Source organism: Phoenix dactylifera, chromosome 3 (genome assembly GCF_051530095.1).
Source record: "Phoenix dactylifera cultivar Ajwa chromosome 3, Ajwa_hap1_PhDact_Kaust_v1.1, whole genome shotgun sequence".
NCBI classification, from domain to species: domain Eukaryota; kingdom Viridiplantae; phylum Streptophyta; class Magnoliopsida; order Arecales; family Arecaceae; genus Phoenix; species Phoenix dactylifera.
In genome coordinates this window covers 42,433,186-42,453,222 of record NC_143192.1, presented here as the reverse complement: position 1 = coordinate 42,453,222, position 20,037 = coordinate 42,433,186, and the positions used below count along the sequence as shown (strand labels likewise).

Genomic DNA, 20,037 nt, shown 5'->3' with positions numbered 1-20,037 from the left:
GAAATAGCAAGAGTGATACTACTTAATTTTCCTCAGAAAATAAGAATGCTACTACTACCTTTGAAACTGTACAAATGGTAGGCATGTTTCGTGAGGACAATGAGGCAGCAGCGAAAGAAGATAAGCTGACGACAAGAAGTCATAATAGTATCGCAACAGCAGGTCACCAAAACAGGCATCAGTGGCTTGATCTAGAAATTTTATCAGAGAATCATCATCTAAAGAACAACACATAAGCCATGCAACCAACGCCACACTATACCAGCCTTTGTCACCAAAGTAATTGCCAATAATAATAAGACATCATCCTCAGCAACCTGGTCATCCATGGAAGGCATGCAGGAGCTCTTTTAAGTTACATGTTACAGTGTCTCTTAGGGACAGGCCAAATTCAGGGAAATTCTTACACCTGAACAACAAGCTAAAACTTAGCTATTTCCTATAACAGCTTGAAGCAGAGATTTCAGTTATGCAGGCTAAGCACCTCAAGAGAAATAAAACAAGTCTGCAAAGAATACTGCAGATTTGTTGAAAGATAAACAGTTATATAACTAAAATAATTTCATCCAGAAGAACATCTTTTTTTCTAAGTCCTCTCTTCCATGACATATAAAGCAAATATCGTAATTACAAAAGATATAAAAAAAATCAATACCCCATATCCATATTAAAATCCAACAAACAGAAAAAAGGCATGTCTGAAGAAAAAAAAAAAATAAACGTACGGGATAATCTGCATATGACCTCCTCCCAAGAAATCAGATTAACAAATGATCAAATTTCACTCATTTACCTAAAATGGTGGAATAAATGCTTGGATGATACTTTCATTAAGTTCTGCCTTATAATGCCTTCAAGTTGTCTGATTCATGATTCTTGCCAGCACTGCTGTTCTGCTTCTGCTGCAGCTGCAATTGGTAGAGAGGGAGCTGTGCAGGTTGCTGCTGCTGCTGCTGCCGCCGCAGCTGAAACATGTGACGGTTGATTGAAAGTTGCTGATTCAAGTTGTTCGATGCACAACCATCAACCAGCTCTCCAGTAGCAAGTTTCAGTCGCCGAACTTCCGCAGTCAGTGCCTCGTTCAAAGCTACATGATATATTACCAAACAGTTTAGTTGTGGTATTCAAATGGAGGACTCTTATAGCGAAGCATCTATATGGTAGGGAGGGGGTGGGGTGGTACTGAAAATAATCTTGCAGATGTTCGATTACAAACATAGCTATTGAGTACATGTTGTGCCTCAAAACATGACATTATTCTATTCTGTATGTGTCTATATGTATTATCCTATTAAGTGTATGTATGCATGTAATAATCTTATGTCTGACAAATTTTAAGGTTTAGTTGTGCCCTATGTAGTCGACATGGACATGGTGTCATTATGTCTTGGGGTTGACATTCATGCAGGTAACTAAAATAAAGGCAGTGGCACTGGTAAACCAGGAAGCATGACATGACCTAAGCAAGCAGACATAGCATGTAACCAACAAAGCTTTTGGTTCTGAGATTTGAGGGAAATGCAGATAGAAATAGCTGAATCAAAAGACAGAATTTTGGTTAAATTACTGAGCATCAGGAAAAAAAAAGGACTTTTCTAGCTTGCTTAATTCCAAAAATGCTGCAGATACTACAAATGTTTTTCAGCATTGGTCAAGAAAAGGCGAACAGATTATAGACAACATGAGAAGCTGCTGGGACTGGAAGAAGTTCTCTCCTGACAGTCAGTGCACATATGGCTTAATCCAATTCAACTTTTATCCAGAAGAGGTTAAAATGGATCAGTGAAAGAAATTAGGGAACACAGCCCTAAGAATAAAAGTAGGACAAGCAGAAAATTCAGTATGCACACACAGCACTGAGCCTGTGACAAAATGCAAAGTAAATATTCAAGTTGGTAATCCACACTCTTCATCATGTTCTCCATATCCTAAGACATGTGGACCAACTGAATACTTTCCAACCTTGACTCATGTTCCTGTTAATTTGCTGACCACAGGACGCATCAGTAACAGCTAACAAATGTTTGGAGACTTCATATTTAGGTATTTTGAACATTGTGGTGCGTACTATGGATAATTAGTTTATATGTTTCTCCATGCATTTTAGCACCAGGGTATAACTAATGCAGTCATGCTCTGAGAACATCAAAACCACCATCAAGCAATAACAAGATACATTACTCATCTTTCTACTAGTGCTTCCATAACTGCTATTCCTCACCATTGATATGACGAAGCAAACTAAGAAAAATTCGAGCAAAAACCTTAAAGAGCAATTTTCAGAAGGTCAATTATCATCAAGTCATAAAAGATGGAATAAGAAGGCTTCCTTTGGAAATCCCAGGAGAAAGAAATATAAGCAGGGCAAATAACTATATGAAGAACATATATATGCTGTATTATAGGAGAATAAAGCTTGCCCCTAGGCCAGGACCTATCTACATGCAAATGACTACAAGTCATGAGCTACGAGGAGGAAACAGAGACCTGAAAACAGGAAATGAGACCGAGTTAGTGAAATGGGAGAAGATACGATGAAGCACGCTGTAACTTTTGTCACATTGCAGCACAAAACAAACTAAGGGGGGTGATTAGAGGTGACAGATGACCCTTCCCCATAGGCCAAATGCAATTGGTAACACTACACATCAAGTATCAAGAATGGAAGTTCTATGAACCTATTAGGGAAGTTGTACAGAATGTAGACCTTTGTACGATCAGTATAAAGGCCAGCATTATTATGTGGACAGAGCGCCTACTCAATTCTCCTTTTGTCCCTTACTACGAGTGAGGATTTGATGCGACAATGCACCTGTCACCAACGCATATCCTCTCGGATTACTACGAGTGCAGACTTGATGTGAAGCAGTGTCCATCACGAAAACTCAAGGATCAGTTTGCAGTTGAACAAGATGTAAATAGAAATGAAGCATTTTCTCAAAAAACAAATTCGTTGGAGCTGAATGCTTTTGGTTTGGATGATATGACGTGACTAGGAGAGGACAGCTTAATAAAGCCAAAACGTCGGACTGCCGAATGCAAGAAGATAAATACCATGGTTGGTTCTAGCTAGTTCTCACAAGGAATCAAAAGTTGAATGCCTATTGCTTTGAGTGGTGGTACAAAATTTAGCTGATATTTGATATCAGGTGAAGATTATATTATCTAAAGGGCCATAAGAACGAAATATAAGATTAGTAGACTCATACGTTGATTGACACCATTTTTCAAAGTAATCACCCTCTAGGAGCAATTGAACCATGTTGGGTCACATACAGTGCCTAAAATTTCAGTTGTTAAGATAATAAAATCAACTAAAGTAGGATTTATTTTTCCTTTTTCTACCAAAAAACCAAACTAGGTTTTTTTAAACTACATTCTAAACCATACGTTGAACAATGTTATGATGCCTATTCCGTGAGTGCAAACATCCATTTTTCCTACTTTTTTGAGTAAACATCCACAAAGTTAATCATTATCTCTATTCACTCTAATTTCTGACCCTTCTAATGCAGCCAGCAAATACTACGATTAGCTGGATTAGGCCAAGCTTTGGCTCATAAGTGAAGAGTTCGACAAGCAAATAATTTTGCCAGAATTTTCTATGAATTTTTGTCATTGGAGGTAGTATCAATTTTTCATTGGGTTTTTATATTTGTAGTTGAGGGTGATCTTTGATGCAACGGTCATGTTGCTCCATTTTGACCTCAAGGTCACGGGATTGAAATATGGAAATAACTTCTCCATATGCAGGAATAGGAGACCCTTCCTAGACCCTGCAATGGCAAGAACCTCATACACTAGGCCGCTCTTTTTTTCTATATCTGTAGTTGAATAATTCTAGTATGTTTCATTATTACTAAGTTCTATTTATAGTATGATTTCATATTGCCCAAATTGGGGGTCGAGTCCTATATATGCTGCTAGTGCATTGTATATAGGGGGTGGGCGAGTTTTACATATTAATAAAACTTCGGAGCGAACTTCCTCCATCCAATTTCCCTTCGTTTTTTGTGGTAAACTCTGAGCACTAATATCAGCGATCGAACCACCCTTCACTCTGTACTCTGCATTACCTTCCCACTCCCAATCCTAATTTACTAAGGTCCTTCACATGTCCATTCATCATTGCGACTTAAGAATTAAGACTTCAACATTTTTTTTTTATCAACTAGTGTGGTATCAATACCAAACATCTCTGGTGAGAGTCAGAGAGTATTATTACCATCTCTTAATTGTGCCTGTTGCTCCATGGCTTGAAGCCGAAACTTCAACTCATTGTTCTGACTTGTAAGTCCAGCAGAGTCATTCTGGAAGCAGATTAGAAGAAAGTTAAAGAATGCATCATATATCTCATATATTCGATCTGGGGTTGCCACTATTTTGGTTTTACCAGTAGTTACCAATAAAAAAAGATTCAGATAATTGACCTGTAACAAAGTCAGCTGTGCGGATAACGTGGTTGCCTCAGTTTTCAAGATCTGCACCTTGTGCTCCAATTCTGCGATATACTTGAACTTGCGTTCCTTGGAACGCGCCGCTGACTGCCGGTTTGCCAGAATCCTGACATCAAGAGAACAAAAAGCAAGCAGGAAGTTTTATCTCCATCCACGATCACTATCTCACTTCACTTCTCGCTTGCAAATAGAAAATCTACGGAAAGAATTAACGTATCAAAGCACCTCTTGACGCGCTTCGGATCCATCGATGCCATCTCAGCAAGCTTTTCATTCGCCGCGATCTTCTTCATCTCAGCTGGACTAAACTCCCCATTTCCAAACTCCAAGCTAAACACGTTCGATGCCCCATCCTTTAAGTTGCCGGTTTGAGCCGTCAGGAATCCCGGGGAAGGTGGCAGCTTCGGCGAGTCCTCCCCAAAGTTCAACCTGCCGATGGAACCATCCATCGAAAGTCTCATGCAATGCCGATTGCTGGTTCCAATGTGGCCGGGGTCGCCCGCCGCACTGTGCTTGGTCCCTTCCGTCGTCTCCACCAACGGGCTATGATGTGGCGGGAATTTGACTCCGCGACCACCACCTTCATTCACACTGCTCTCAGCTTCGTTCTCACTGCTATCGCCATTCGTCTTGGTTCCACTAGCCCTGCTATTCAAATCCTCGCGCTTGTCCTCGGAAGAATCCAGTGTATCCAAGCTATCCAAATCCAAATAAGCGTTGAACAAATCGTCGCCTGAATCTCCTTCTAGTTTCTTGTCACCGGCTCCCTTGGCATTCGTGCACCAATCCCAATCGTGCTCCAGCTTCACTAGCTGCGGCGCCGCCGCCGACGCCGGTGGCAGCAGAGGAGAGGTCGCCAGTGAGGATGAAGACTGGAAGAACGCGAAGGGGATCTCGCTCTGCGAGTGGCGGCGGGCCTTGGGGGGAGGGAGGCCATCCCCGGCAGCTACCGCCCGGGCAGCGCGGCCGGCCTTCGGGGGGAGCGGTGGGGAGCGGGAGCTGGCATCGTGGTCCTCCATGGAGACGTCGGCGGACACCAAGTCGGAGTGCGAGGCTGTCGGCGTGGAGTCCCGGCACGGCGGATGGCTCAGCGGAGACAGGGAGTCGAGAGAGAAGAAGGCCGGCTGAGAGAGAGACCGCGAGTGGTGGAAAGGGCCGCCGGCGGCGAGGGACGGCGGCGAGCGAGCGGCGGAGGGCGGGAAAGGGGAGAAGTGGGAGGCCCGGGGAATGCCGGGCCGGCGGCCGGGCTCCGTGCTGAGAGGCGGGCCCAAGTGGCGGTAGGCCCCACCGATTTGCGGGCCGTCGGGAACATTCCGCTGTGAATTGGAAATAGATAGCGAAGGATTTCTCCAGAACTGCCGCCGCGTTAGATCGTTTCTACCAGCATCTTCCATTTCTCCTCCTCTTCTATTCTCTCCTCCTTCACGTATCCAAGTTTCAGCCAAAAGTCTATAATAGCCAAAGGTGGAAGTAACATGAGCCTTGGTGGATGCACGGTAGAAATATTACATAGAAGAAGATAACAAAATTTAAGCAAGAAGGGAGCGATGGGTACCTGCTACTGCTAAAGTTACAGCATTGACGACCAACTGCAACTCGTAGAATGGCCTCGCGCTTGGTTGGTCTTGCAGTAGGTTGCTTTGCCTCTCAGTCGGAGAAGAGCTTTAGATAGACCGCGTGGGGCCCAAAATAAAGATGGCGTGAGCTTCGCGATTTGATGCAAATAGAGAAGAAAGGAAGCCCGTGATTGGATCTCCAAAGGAGGAAAGGAGCCCGTAATGACTTCCCTTCTTAGCTCCAGAGATGCAAGCATATTTTAACGTCGTATCTTTAGTTACCAAAAAGAAAATATCGTATCTTTTGGATTTTAGGGGGGTGAATCTCTCGAAGATGCAGCGATAGTGATACGGTAGCTTGGTGAGTGGTGGATTTCACATTAGATCGATGTGGGGTTTGGCATCAAGTAAAGATAGGTAATTATATACTTAATATCTTGTAGGGTGGTGGGTTTGATATCCTTCGGCTTTATTATTACAGAACATGGGCGCCTCGAATCGGTTCCCTCGGAGTCACCGATGCCATGCCGCTGACCTCGACGCGAAGGAAGCATGCATGTTCTGGGGACACGTGGCGGGCGGCGAGAGGAGCCGTCCTCGTGAATCTTCGTGTGAGAATATGGAGAGGGTGGGCCCCGGGGATGGCTTTATCTTTACCGAGGCTTGCGAATGTGCTGTAGAGATGGGAGGGAGAGGAATGGCATCCATGCATCAGGAGGTCAGTATGATTCGGATAAGAAAACTACGGATAAAGCAAGTTGATGCATGAGAATAAAAATAAGGGGGGCCACCTTAATTGCTGTTGCTAATGTGAGTTATGAGGCGGATTCAGATTGGCCCTACTAACTAAATATGTTGGATTATGATATCATACTTTTGAGTTCTCACATCTTTGATGATGGTGGAAACAAAATGAGCATGATCCTACGTGGATTGCCATTGAGAGGAGAAGGTATGAAAAATTTGTAAGCAGAGTTGTAGAGATTAAAAAGCTTTCACAGATGGAAGTTCATTATAAGTATCCGATCGCAATAAAATGCGTATATCTGTTTGATTATTGACCTTTGTATAAATGAATGCTCTAGATTATTCATTGATTATCTAATGGTTTTAGACATTTAGTTACTTTTAGATGAGGTATAGTTTAATCGGTCGGTTTATATGAAATCGAAAAAAGTTGGGAGTACATAGCTTGGTTTTGTGCTTCATGTGCAGTTATTTGGCCATGAAAGTTAAACTCAATATGTCAAAATTGTTTGTGACGCTTGGGCTGCACATCTAGTTTAGGCTAAAATCGGGCTTGTCCTACCCTAATCTGAGTTTGGCCGAATTAATTTCTTCTTGTACTAGCACTCTACCAAAAAAATTAGTATGGATTAACGACACAAGAAATTAAAAATCGAGACAATCAATCTGGGTTGGACTTGGACTATAGATCTAGCTTGAGCTTAGACTGGATAATTACGCGATCTTGTTTGCATGTTTTAGTTGCAAACTTGGTTGGACATCTTCCATGGATTTCAACTCTAGCGTACAGTCAGATCCACAACGTATTTCTCTATGGAACCAAGACCGTTTCCAAGGGAATGGTTGGAATTGGTTTGTTACATAAACTCGAGAATCGTGCATGGGCCCAAACAAGATATAGGATAGGATTTTGGGAAGGAGAGACATTACCTGCACACTGATATAGTATTTGTATTTTATGATTGATGTTGGAATTTATTAATAATTATGGATTGAGTAAAAGGTACGATTCTCTTCTCCACCTCTTAACTCATGAGCCCCAAGCCCAGTCTAATCATAGCCATTGTGGCAATCACATAGAGTAATCATTGTAGAAATAGTCCTCCCCAATTTATGTACGAAAATGGAGAGGATCCCGACCCAGCCCTTCTCAGTTTCTCCAAAGGACATCGATCGCCGGGGTAATTCTGTGTGTTCCCTTTGAATTTTTAACAGTTTGATCTTTTCGGTCACCTCTCACGGGATTTATTTGTTATTGATCATTGTTTAGAAATTTTTCTGGAACTTCACTGATTAAGTTTATTGGTAAAGTTCAAATTAGGGCTTGTGGAAGGAATTTTTGTTGATGAATAGTGGGCATCATCGCCGGCCAAAGTTGAGCTGAATCCATATGGTTTTTGAGTATCACCAAAGCCTATATAAAATTCTAACAGGATCGGATGAGATTTGAAAATTTGAAAATTTAGACGGGGCTACGCCGATGTATAAAATTTATCATAAAAGCCATATAAAAATAGATGGAAGAACAATTTTTCCATTTTCCTAGTCATACATAGTATCTACAAAAATTTTAGTTTAAATAGATGAAGTCTCTATATATTGCTTTACAAACTATGAACTTACAAAAACTTCCGTTATATTATTGTGCTAAGTTCAGTGAAATGACAACATGCACTTCACAAATTCTCATACAATTATTAATATTAGTTAATACTTTAATACAATCTCATATAATTAAAATTATAATAATATAATTATTATATTGAAAAACTCATACTAGAATTATAGTTTAGGTATTTATTAGATTCAATGTTTGAAGTCTATCGCAATCTACATGGAATCCATCATTTTTAGCAAAGGTGCAACTTTTCATATAAATATCTAATTTAATTATATTGAATTTTTTTTTCTAAGACCTACAAATGATATTTCGTGGCCTCTTACAAAAGATAAAAATCCATTGAAAGCCATAACTCTAATTTAGCGACAATTTTCTTGTAACCTTTGAAAATGCATAACTTTTCACAGAATGATGGAATTTTGATAATCTTGAAATTATTCAATCGAATTTTTCAAGAACTAAAATTCATAATTCACATCCTTGGAAAAATTCTGAAAATTTTTAAGTCAAAAAATGATTGAAAACTATAATTATATTTTTTTAACATTCTTTTCAGTTTTGAAATTTTAATGATGGTAAGAGTCCTTCAGAATGATGCCTTATATCTAGCATAGGTATATTTTAATTAATTAAGACACTGAGGAAGAGAATTGCTCGGCTAGAAGTGAAAGCACATCTTTTAGAAGTGTAATCCAACGGTTAATGCTGCTTCTTGCAAGATCATGGCCACAAATGCCTTCCCCCGCACCTCACATGCCAAATACTATTGAATGTACACAGACCGAATCCGTTCCTTGGACATGGGGAGATAATGCCTGGTTCGATCAAAAGCAGGATTTATAAATTCTCCACCAAAATTACTAAAATGGCATTTTTAAGTTAAAATGAAGAGGTAGCATTTCTCAAAAAATATCCATGACTACTGTACCTGATTCATTGATAACACTAAAGAAGACGCACCCAATCTTTGAATTGTGGATCCATGCAAACCTCTACTCACGCCTTTCACGGCAATCTTCAAACCAGACTCACATCTTGCACAAGACATCTATGAACATGATCACCTCCCATCCAAGGCCCAAGCAGGCCCTTAAAATCCCTGGAATAACATATATCAGAGAAAAAGTAACACCATATCTTAGAAGGAAGAAAACCAATTCTGCACATTGTAAACTTGTAATGTATGGATGAGGTGAAAAGGTCCTTGGAAAAACCTGCAGTCATGCATGTAATCCATTTGAAACATCCATCAGTCAGCATACTCTGCATTGAAAGCAAAATTACATACAAAAGCACTCCAGCCGCTAGATATCCTAGATTCAAACGGAATAAAATACGAACAATCCTGATTATATAAAATATTTGACATCAAAAAATTTGCCCATGGATCATGAACTGCAACTTTCATATTAATTCCATCCAGCATATGCTTTCTTGAAATACCTACAGGCATCCAATTCCGATGCTAATGTCAAAATCAATTCAGCAATAACTAAAAGTCAAAATTTCCATTGCCTCATCTTCCAGAAATTCCGATTGCTTTCGCTTTGATAACTTGGAAGGTCATGCATAATCAGGGGTAATGTTTATCTGGAATTCAGCGCCAATGCACAATTTCTTCGCATATATTGCAGTGTCTCACAAGGCCAGTAGTGTGAGAGGGAGCCACCTCTGAGGATTATTGAGGGTCCATCTTTCTTTTCTTTGATTGATCCTCTCCATTAACCTTGTTTTTCTTGGCTTCACGCCGCTCCCTCTTCAGTCCCCTTATGTCATTAGATAAAGGCATATTTCCAACCTAAACAAAAGACAGCATTCATGAAAGGAATACACAGTGTTGATAATGATACTGGATATCGTTGAACTAATTATCGAACATGGGAAACTTGAATTTGAACCTGTTGATCCGGAATGTAGATTTTCCCTATCTTTCCTTGCACAATGTCGCTGCTCACATTTTTGATCTGCAGGAAAATCAAAGCATCAACCTTGAGGAATAAAAGTACTATGAAATCAGGTTAAAACTGCAAATAATGCAGCCTGTTTCAGAATAGCGGTAGCCCACCAATTGGTGTAGGATTTTGCAGAGAAAATTGGCAAAATATGCAAATGTGGCAGTCAATTTCTTGCAATCCCATGAAACAACCATTAGATCTTAGCCACAAAGTGCAAAGTTGGAAAACACACATCATGGGTTGCCCTGAGTCCAGTATATCCCATATAAAAAGAAATTAGGATTGAGGAACCATTTTTATTACCTTCTTCTTAGGCTGATCGGAAGCAGTTTTCATTGCTTCTTTCTTTAAGCTGTCATTGGGAAGACGGTGACGCCGAACTACCAAGTCCATGGATGGCCCAACTTCTACCAACTCCATTCTAGGAAGAGATGTGCCTGACCTTTTTAGGCGGAGAGCACAATGCATAAAGAGGATTGTAGTCGACGAGGTGGCTGTGCATACAAATACGCGGTCTATACCACCAAGGTTCAAATTTTCCACAACCTGCATGAGCCAAAGCCATGAATTTCTATAATTTGTTCCACAGAACCAAGTGATTGTGATAATGTAGACATGATATTGAAAGACCAACCTCTCCTCCAAAAAGATCAAGCAATACTTCCTTCAGGTGTTTTAACTCTTCAACACTCTCAAAGCCTTCTCCTATAAAAGCAAAGAAAGGTTTTGACCCAATACGTGGTGTTATTTTCTTGTCATACTCGAAGGACTCAATGGGTCTGAAGTTCTCCACTCCTACTTCAACAAGATCATAAACGTGATGATCATACATCCGCCCAAGAACTAGATTATTGGGTCTTTTCTTTGAATGAGAACCAAACTGCAAAGCAAATTACAGTAGTTATCTTTAGGAACAGGGAAAAATAATATGAAGAAACTAAGATAATGTATTTGAAATAGTTATTTTCATGCAATCATAAGGTCAGATAGTTCCCAACTAGCTACTAGGGGCATTCAAAAATTTGCATTCGATTTGCAACAATTTCTCTATGCCAGATATTAATTAGGAGTATTCCTTTGGATAATGAACTTCTTTTTGCGTGTGATTGTGCACATGCATGTATGCATAAGAGAGAGGTGGGTGGCCAATGTGGAAGCCAGAAGAAGAACATTCTTAACATATTGAGTGCCGCTGTGCCTTAGTTGCTGAGATTTCAAAATTGACATACCTATTAAATTAAAAGAGTGACACGGGCTTACACAAAAGGATGACATCACCATATAGAAAATTGATGAAATGATGCCTGACAGAATGGGAAAATACAGTACAGTAGCCACAGGGAGAAAGTTCTAGAAAAAATTATTAACTAACAGTTGCTAATAGCATGTATCAAGGACCTTGAAATGCCACCAAAGGCCATTAACAGGTATTTTGCTCTTTCTAGCGAACTTGTGAATCTTATGATATTATAACTGAAGGAAGCAGGATAATGGATATGGAACAATCAGATGCATTTCAGTAATACTCACAAGACATGCTAGGCAATCTTGAGATCTGAGTTTTAAATGTTGAATTATGTTGCACAACAGTTGTTGACAACAAGAATTACATGAGAACAGTGATATAAAAACCAAATGGAATACAGGAATTGGAGGATAAAAGGACAGCATTTGTAGATGAAAAGATCTTTTAAAATGGTCTTTTGTACTTAGCTTACCACAAAGAGACTGCAGTCAGTTTTGAGAGAGAAAAATTCCAAAGATGTTTCGCCACCACTTTCAAAAGGTCTGATGTTTTCATTTTTCTTGGTGTACTTTACAGCACTATCTCGTTTTAAATGATAAATCTGAGTTAACACAGAGTTCAGTAAGTTGCTGGTCTTGGTACCATGAAGAATGAGTGTTTTCTTGCCATTCTCAACCTGCAGAAATGCACAAAATGACCATCAACAATCAGATTCCCCTTAAAAATGCACCCATGGGACCGTACAGATATACCAAAGAAGACCATGCAAAGATGAAAACATTCAAGAAGAACTTACGAGTTTAGGGGCGCGCTTTTCAAGTGCCCGTTGAGCACGATGTGTTCTTGGAGTTTTTATTTTCAACATTATCAGCTGAAACCAAGAGGACACCAATTTAACTGCCTGAGAAGCATGTAACAAACTTGAAAAAGAAAGAAGACAAAAAAGATCAACAGAAATAAATAGTAGGCTGCCTGTTTCAAAGAACCTCAAGCAAACGAGCAGTGAATGCCAACAACTTGTGTGAAGGCAAAGAGCTTTTTCTTTTCCAGAAGTGCAATCAAGAAAACTTCTTCCCCAGCTTGCCTCCCAGTTCTTATAACAGCCGTGTGTGAGCTTCCAACCTGGAATTACTGACATAAGAAGGAACAACCGAATTTTAATCCTAATTGAGCATATCCAACATAACATATGCTGAAGAAGAGAGCAGAAGGAAAAACGAGCATGATTAAACATAGCATCCATGATAGCATTTTAATTCAGCTTTTCTTTAAAACTGTATACAAGTATCACATGACATGAACAGAATTATTAGTACAAGCTAGCACACCTAATCCATTGTTAATTTGCTTAGAGCTTGTTGCACCTAGAGGATTGCATCGACATTCAATTTTCCCTTTAGAATTAGAAACAACTTTTAGACAAGAGTAGATAAAATTATGAGGAGAATGAATACTGCACATAAGATGAGTAGCGCAGAGTGGTCAAGGAAGACAAGTCCCGTTACATGTGAGTTTCCCACAGCATGACTCTATACGGGTGTCCACATGACTAAACATAAATACCAGTGGGATAGACCCTGAGCCGTACAAACAAGTCCGAAGGTCCCCTCCTGCCAGTCACCCACGCTTTGACATTTTCTTGAGTCGAATATACAATGAACACAACCCAGATATCTTAATCATGTAACAAACTTTTCTTGACATATCCAGTTTCAATTTTGTTGTAAATGATTTTTGTCGATGTCCCCATTTTTCTATTCCTCTAAATTTCAAGAGAAGCCTCAGACTTTTAATGTGAACATAATCCATTTGTCGAACTTGTCCACAAGTGCGGATAAGAAACATATGCATAAGGAACCAAATACTAGAAATTTTAAAGTGGAAAGACATTGCTCCCTAATGAGTTAAATACTAATTTTTTCCTTAAAAAACAAGTAAAACACTGATGCGCTTAAAATTCCTCTTGCATTCCCAAACTCCTCTCCATCAACAAATTTCATCTTTAAATAACTGCCTATTTGGCGTTCTAACCCCAACGTGAAGCCTTAATCCATTTGAGATAACTGCCTATTTCACAACATAGAAAAGCCTCCAACAGTACATCCAATTCAACCAAACAAGAATGTTGCACAATGACATGGCTGAGAAACTTGAGAAGCCACAATGAGAACCAGAAATACACCTAAAGATTATCTCAAAATTTAAGCCACAAACACACAACTATGCAATCTATCAATTCAACAACAGCAGACATCAACTAGTAAAAACAATAAGGGAACAATTAATAGAGCAAGTACCAACTGGTCATGATAAGCAGCAACACAAACAGCAAACAAGGAATGTTCATATACAAAAAGAGATGCTAGCAAGACCACAAGGAATGGTCAGGGAAGCAGGAGGGGGCATAATCAGATTTTAGAAAAGGAAGAAAGGAAGAGAGAAAGAAAATTCATTCAAAATGCACAGGCACTCAAAAGTCCAGCCTCCACAGAGAACATTTAAAATATCTGCCTCCACATCCTATACAATTAATTTCAAGTACCATCTGCTCTGAAATCCCAAACAAGTACTCTTTGAACTTTCCCCTAGTGTAAACCTTATAAAGATAAAGAAGATACATAAAGATCTATTTGCAATCAATTACATGAATCACCTCCTTTCTAGTTGCTGTATAAAAGAAGTTCATATGTAACTTTAAAATCCAAAGTGGAAGGTTAAAAAGAAACAGTTACATATAGGAAATAGACCAAGAGTCTTCGGTGGATAAAACATTTTATGTTTATTCCATCAACCATAGGATCATGATCACCTTCACTGATCTACCTGCAAAAAGCTGCAAATCAAGAAATTGCTGACCCACCTCCCAACCTTTGAGTCAATATAATACAGAACCTATTTAACTAACTCATTCTCCAATCTGGTAACCAGTAAAGAAATTTTATCCATATTGACCCTTTTGCATGAGATAAATTTCAACCAGTGAAGGACAGCGCATAAACTACCCAACTCATGAAATCATCCTTTATACAGAACCACTAATATCATCCATAACCAGCATTATAAATGTCGGTATTGAAATATTATGAAGCTTAGAGTCATTTATATGTCCCATTGCCTTACGTGAACTCGATCTAATACTAAACAAACAAACAGTTATAAGAATATCAACAGAAAAAAATATACGGACATTGAAGTATCACAAAACTTAAAGTCAATAAAATGTCCCATCACCTTATAATATAAAGAAAACCACACATCAACCTTATCCACCTAACATCAAAGACCACTCAGCCCAAAAAACAACTATGAACTCACAATCAAATCAACCTCCAAGCTCCCTTCCCCTAGTTAATAGAGATCAAACTCAATCCCTAAATAAAATTTCTGGACACCCCTTAAACCTATGAGCAAACTGTATCTGTCAAATTGCCAAAGGGACCCTAGGCAATTGACACTCTTATAGCCTAGCCAATTGCCTAGGTGATTAGGCACAACCCAGGTGACCGAATTGGTACAAATTTATAAAATAATTTACACCTCCATACACTTACATTATTAATCAAAATTTGCATTTCTTACAATAAATTATCCATATTACATGAATCTAGTGTAAATTGCTAACAAATCTCTAACAAATCAGTTTTGCATGGAACAGAAATGCGAATAGGATTCAGGCACATGCCAAAGTATCTAATTTGACAAGATGAGAAAAAAGATACATGTATATGCAGGAATGTAATTTTCATTGATGTATATTTATTATCGAAATGATTAATATACATTTTTAAATATCATACATAAGAAAATATTAAAACATTTTATTTATTGAGTTCTTCCAATGTGCATGTTTCTCATCCAAACTTATCAATTAGTTTAGGTTTTTTTTGCATGTATACCTTCCAAAATATACAAAATTATATGAATACCCTCATAAATTTGTATTTTGCATATATACCCCCATAAAATACTTATTTTGCATGTATACGCTTTTCTTTCTTTCTTTTTTATATATGTACCCATGTCATCTAACATCGTTAAAAAATAAACGATTTAAATTTGAAATGACAAGAAAGTTTCATAAGGATACACATGCAAATAACAATTTTGTGAGGGTATTCATGTAATTATGCACATTTAGGAGGGTATGCAGTTAAAAAAAATAAAAATGATCAAAAATTAGTAAAGATAATTCAATTGTTCTTACTAAAAAATGATGGCAAAAAAAGATTAATATTATCATGTCACATGATCTCATGTTAATATCAACTCTTACAAAATGAATCATATTGCTTTTACGAAATTCTTGCCTCAAATGCAAACAACTCGACATTTACGGATCACTAAAAAAATATTTTACTAATCGAAGCATCTATAATTAATTTAAATTTGATATGCTTTATTTTTAAAAAAAATAACGAAAATATATAGATGTCATATATTCAATAATGATAATTATATCAAAATCAAATGAAAAATAGTATTACTAAAATAATCACCTAATATTCTAACTTGACCGAGTCATGATCTTAAAAAATAAAATTGACATTGTGGCTTAATCTTTTTTTGACTTGTTGATTCAACTGAATCATAAAACACTGAGCAAGTTCCAGCCGAGTTTTGATCTTTTTTTCTAATGAATTTTTTGAATGTATACACTTCTAAATATGAAAAATTGCATGAATACCCTTATAAAGTTGTTATTTGCACGTATACCCATATAACTTTTTTTACATATCTACCCATAAGGGTATTTCAATCATTTTAGTTTTAAGCCGCTTATTTTTTAACGACGTTAGATGGTACGGATATATATGCAAAAAAAGGACATACATGCAAATAGTAATTTCATAAATCTACATTCTTGGCCAATCTCTAAAAAGAACAAAAGCTTACTTTTGACAGTATCATATTGGATCAAACTCTTTGTTGGCCTCCAACTTTCTAGCAATTTCTAAAAGCGAGAATTACAAAAAAAAATGATGAAAGTATTCAAGCATTTGATGCAAATCCATCTCAGATACACACTCTAACACGGTTCTAGGAGCTGGACACAAGGGTCCAAGTAAGATAGTCAAAAATTCATTCCATATGGAACTTAAAAAGTATACATCATCATCATTATCTTGGCTCAAGTGGTAGAGTAAACATTCTTTATTCGACGTTTCTAATATGATAACGGTAGTAATGGTAGAACATTACTTCTATTAATGAATTACAATAAAAAGCATATGAAAACAGATCATAATACAAGAGAAAAGGTGTAGAAAATGAAACAGATAAGCTCTACTTTTATGAAAACATCGAACAAATAGAATCACATTAAATAGCTGCAAGACCTGTGGAAGAATCATTATGCAGCATAATCAGATGAACATGAAGACAAACCCATCTGAATGTACATCGCAATTCCTGACTTTAACTGTGGACTAATATATCAAATCATTTTGGAAGACTGCAGAGATGTATCAGCTAGGAAAAGCAAAGCAGATAATGAAAAATTATAACAATTGCAGCACTATGAAATAAAAATTCCCATGCCGACAATAACACAATAGCACAGCAAACAGCTAATAACCTCAAACATAATAAACAACAGCTATAAAAACCAAACTGGAGACCGACCTAGCCAAGGGTCCTGGTCACCGGGTCGCTGACCAACCACTGGGTCAACTGGTTAGGAAAAAAAAATTATATAAAAAAATGCATAATTAGGTATAAATTATCTTTAACAATAATTCATATTTCATAAATAAACTAAAGAGGCCGCTCATAAGCTATCTCGAGAGGTTCAAATAACAAATCCATCACATTTTATTATACAAAATGTAAACTACAAAGATATCATCAATGTTGCAAAAAGAACAAAATAATGAATCATAAATGGACGATGGATCTACATTGTAAAATATAAAGTACTCTTAATTGCCACATAAACATGAAATAATCATGAACCATCTATTGTAAAAATGTAACAAAAAAAAAAACTAAATCACCAATTGAATTAACAAATATTTAATATCTCTATTTAGCTAATAGACCAATCTCAAATTTTCTACGAAGGCATTATAACTAAGGAGTGTTGTCCCCCACAGTTCCACCTGTTCACGAGAAGAGAACATGATTGTTACTCTGTTAAAGATGGATATACCCGAGGGCGGGGTGAAATACCGGGAAGGATGGCGTGGAGAGAGAGACGCCGCCGCCGCCTTCGTTGCCGACCGTTGGAGAGAGATGGAGCTCAGGGTGAGAGCCCAGGGTTTTCGGCGGAGTCGAAAGAGGGATCGGAGGAAGGAGAGGGGGGTTTCGATTAGATGTAGGGATTTCTTTTTTTCTCTTTTTCTTTAGTGTTATTAAATTATTTGTAAAGACGTTTACCCAAAATCCACCGTAAAAAGATTCTTTAAAAAAAAAAAAAAAAAATCTATTCAAGCACGTCAATTGTAACTCGGAAGAAATTCAAATTCGTTAAAACAGGGCGTTTAGAGACTCTACTCGCTTTGAGGTCGAGCGTTCGCCGCCGTTCTCCGTCGTCGGAGCGTCTCGCCGGCCCCTGTTCCACTGCCGTCGCCGCCGAGAGGGGAGATCGGAAGGGAGCCCCTCTGTCGTGCCCTAGGCTAAGGTCTGAGGGAGAGCGGAGGGTTTAGTTTAGAGATTTTCCTTTTTCATTTTTTTTATATTTTATTTAAGTTTAGGTTCAGCTGAGTTGGCTGAATCGAGCTTGGGCTCGATAGATTGGACATCTGAGTCATGTGAATGCCGACTACTTGGGCTGGGCTGGGGAACGGTTGATAAACAAGGGACGGCCCAGGAGCAACCCCTCTCATTGGATTAGGGTAACGAAATGGCAGATCCAAGTAGAGTCAAAACTTTTGATGCACGCCTCTCGTTTTCAGTTGGACGGATCCAGCATTCTCAAGTGTTCATGTGAGGACTCGTGCGGGCATGTGTTTAGTCTCATATCGGTTATTCGCTGGATAAATCTTGGATACTTATACAGGATCAAGGAACCCAAATAATAACTTCCGGCTAGCCATTTTGGGTGAGGTCCTGGGTTGTTACAAATGGTATCAGAGCGGACCCAGCCCATAACCTATGTGGACTAGAGGACACTGCAGCACGGATCCATTAGGGCTAACCACGGGCCAATCATGGTTTTGTGATTAGATTTGAACCCTTAGCCTGACGAGGAAATCAGGGCTTGAACGGGAGGAGTATGTGAGGACCCGTGCAGGCGTGTGTTTAGTCCCACATCGATTATTCGCTGGATAGATCTTAGGTACTTATATAGGATCAAGGAACCCAAATAATAACTTCCGATTAGCCATTTTGGGTGAGATCTTGAGTTGTTACAGCTCATGAATTCCCACGTTTATGCAATCAGTGGTGCTGAAACTTATGAAGGGACCATTACTTTTTTTTTCATTTTTTTTAAATATAAAAGCTTTTATTTTTGGTCTTTGTTTCATTCTTTATTCCTCGATATTACTAGACCTATATGTAATTAGTATCTTCTATGCATGGTTGAATGGACGGTAACTATTGCTCCTCCCAAAATGGAAAAAAAGAGAACTCATTTGTGGAATCCTTCTCTATCCATGATTAGAGAAATAAAGGTAAATAAGTTGCTTAGAAACCTTTCTAATTCCTAAACAAAAAATAAAAAATTAACCAGTGCAATGATAGGAAAGAGATAGGGTAACTACAATAAAAAAGAATTGTTTTTTTTTTCAGTTTTTGATGCAACGCCTATCTAGATGATTACATTCAATAAAATCAAAAAATAGAATATTTCGAAAGAGAAATATCGGCGTGACTCTCCTGCAACATACTACCTAAGTGCTTCACGATGAAGGATGCAACTCAATCGGCTGCTCTATCTGCCTCATAATGCACGTCAGTAAATAGTAATATTGAACGAACCACTGTTCGAAGCTAGTTTTCAAGTGTCCAACGGTAAAGGATAGTCGCGCCTTAACTAGAGCAGTATAGATGATCAATGAATCACTGCTGCAAAATCATCTTCGAGAGGGATGTGGTTAGCATGCAGGAGTTTTGCATATCGGACTCCGTGCCACCCTCCTCTTAACTCAACACTAGAAACAAAGATATCCATCAATCTACTATCGCCCACCGTAATGAAAGCAAAATCTAGCCCTTTAACTACAAACCCTACTGTTCCTCTGCCTCCATCCAACATAAATTTGACCTTAACAAAGCTAGACAATAGGAGCTAGTCTAGAGGCAATCATAGGCACAACCATTGGATGGTGGACACCATAGAGGTGGCTTGATGGTAGAAGTTGAAAAACAAAAAATCCATATAAAAATTTGTTATTCAGAAGATTTGGGCATGTTGAAAACTAGATCTCATTATAGTAACAGGATCCATGGGCCATTGGTTGAACTACAAGTCTGATTTTTCAAATTAAATACTCAGAGAAATTGCATCAAATAA

General features: G+C 38.4%; 2 protein-coding genes across 8 annotated transcripts; both read right to left on the bottom strand.

Annotated features, from left to right (window-relative positions):
* Positions 1–250: 250 nt before the first annotated feature.
* Positions 251–6,513, bottom strand: LOC103700111 (bZIP transcription factor 29-like). The gene is made up of 5 exons (XM_008782083.5): positions 6,013–6,513; positions 4,683–5,906; positions 4,431–4,563; positions 4,226–4,310; positions 251–1,087 (listed from the first exon to the last, which is right to left on the bottom strand). The coding sequence occupies exons 2-5, from the start codon at positions 5,849–5,851 to the stop codon at positions 843–845; spliced, it is 1,632 nt and encodes a 543-aa protein (XP_008780305.3). The 5' UTR covers positions 5,852–5,906; positions 6,013–6,513; the 3' UTR covers positions 251–842.
* Positions 6,514–9,765: 3,252 nt separating this feature from the next.
* LOC103699751 (ribosome production factor 2 homolog) lies at positions 9,766–18,240 on the bottom strand. 7 transcript variants are annotated; one of them, XM_089929693.1, is made up of 10 exons: positions 18,075–18,214; positions 17,205–17,252; positions 16,919–17,001; positions 12,569–12,713; positions 12,379–12,453; positions 12,055–12,258; positions 10,971–11,216; positions 10,640–10,882; positions 10,280–10,345; positions 9,766–10,179 (listed from the first exon to the last, which is right to left on the bottom strand). In XM_089929693.1, the coding sequence occupies exons 5-10, from the start codon at positions 12,445–12,447 to the stop codon at positions 10,060–10,062; spliced, it is 948 nt and encodes a 315-aa protein (XP_089785819.1). In that variant the 5' UTR covers positions 12,448–12,453; positions 12,569–12,713; positions 16,919–17,001; positions 17,205–17,252; positions 18,075–18,214; the 3' UTR covers positions 9,766–10,059. The 7 variants fall into 7 exon arrangements, with proteins under 7 accessions (XP_089785819.1, XP_017696384.3, XP_088574608.2 ...); XM_017840895.5 differs by lacking the exon at positions 16,919–17,001 and having other exon boundaries at positions 12,555–12,713; XM_088718482.2 differs by lacking the exon at positions 16,919–17,001.
* Between the last annotated feature and the right edge of the window lie 1,797 nt (positions 18,241–20,037).

Bases quoted from the DNA above. Each gene is read 5' to 3' on its own strand.
- LOC103699751 (XM_017840901.5), bottom strand. From the start codon at position 12,447: ATGTTGAAAATAAAAACTCCAAGAACACATCGTGCTCAACGGGCACTT. The intron at 11,217-12,054 runs GTAAGCTAAGTA...TTTGCTTTGCAG, and splicing joins CTGACTGCAGTCTCTTTGTG to TTTGGTTCTCATTCAAAGAA. The intron at 10,180-10,279 runs GTTCAAATTCAA...TCTTTTGTTTAG, and splicing joins TCTACATTCCGGATCAACAG to GTTGGAAATATGCCTTTATC.
- LOC103700111 (XM_008782083.5), bottom strand. From the start codon at position 5,851: ATGGAAGATGCTGGTAGAAACGATCTAACGCGGCGGCAGTTCTGGAGA. The intron at 4,564-4,682 runs GTGCTTTGATAC...TCTTGATGTCAG, and splicing joins GATCCGAAGCGCGTCAAGAG to GATTCTGGCAAACCGGCAGT. The intron at 1,088-4,225 runs GTAATAATACTC...TATATCATGTAG, and splicing joins ACAGGCACAATTAAGAGATG to CTTTGAACGAGGCACTGACT.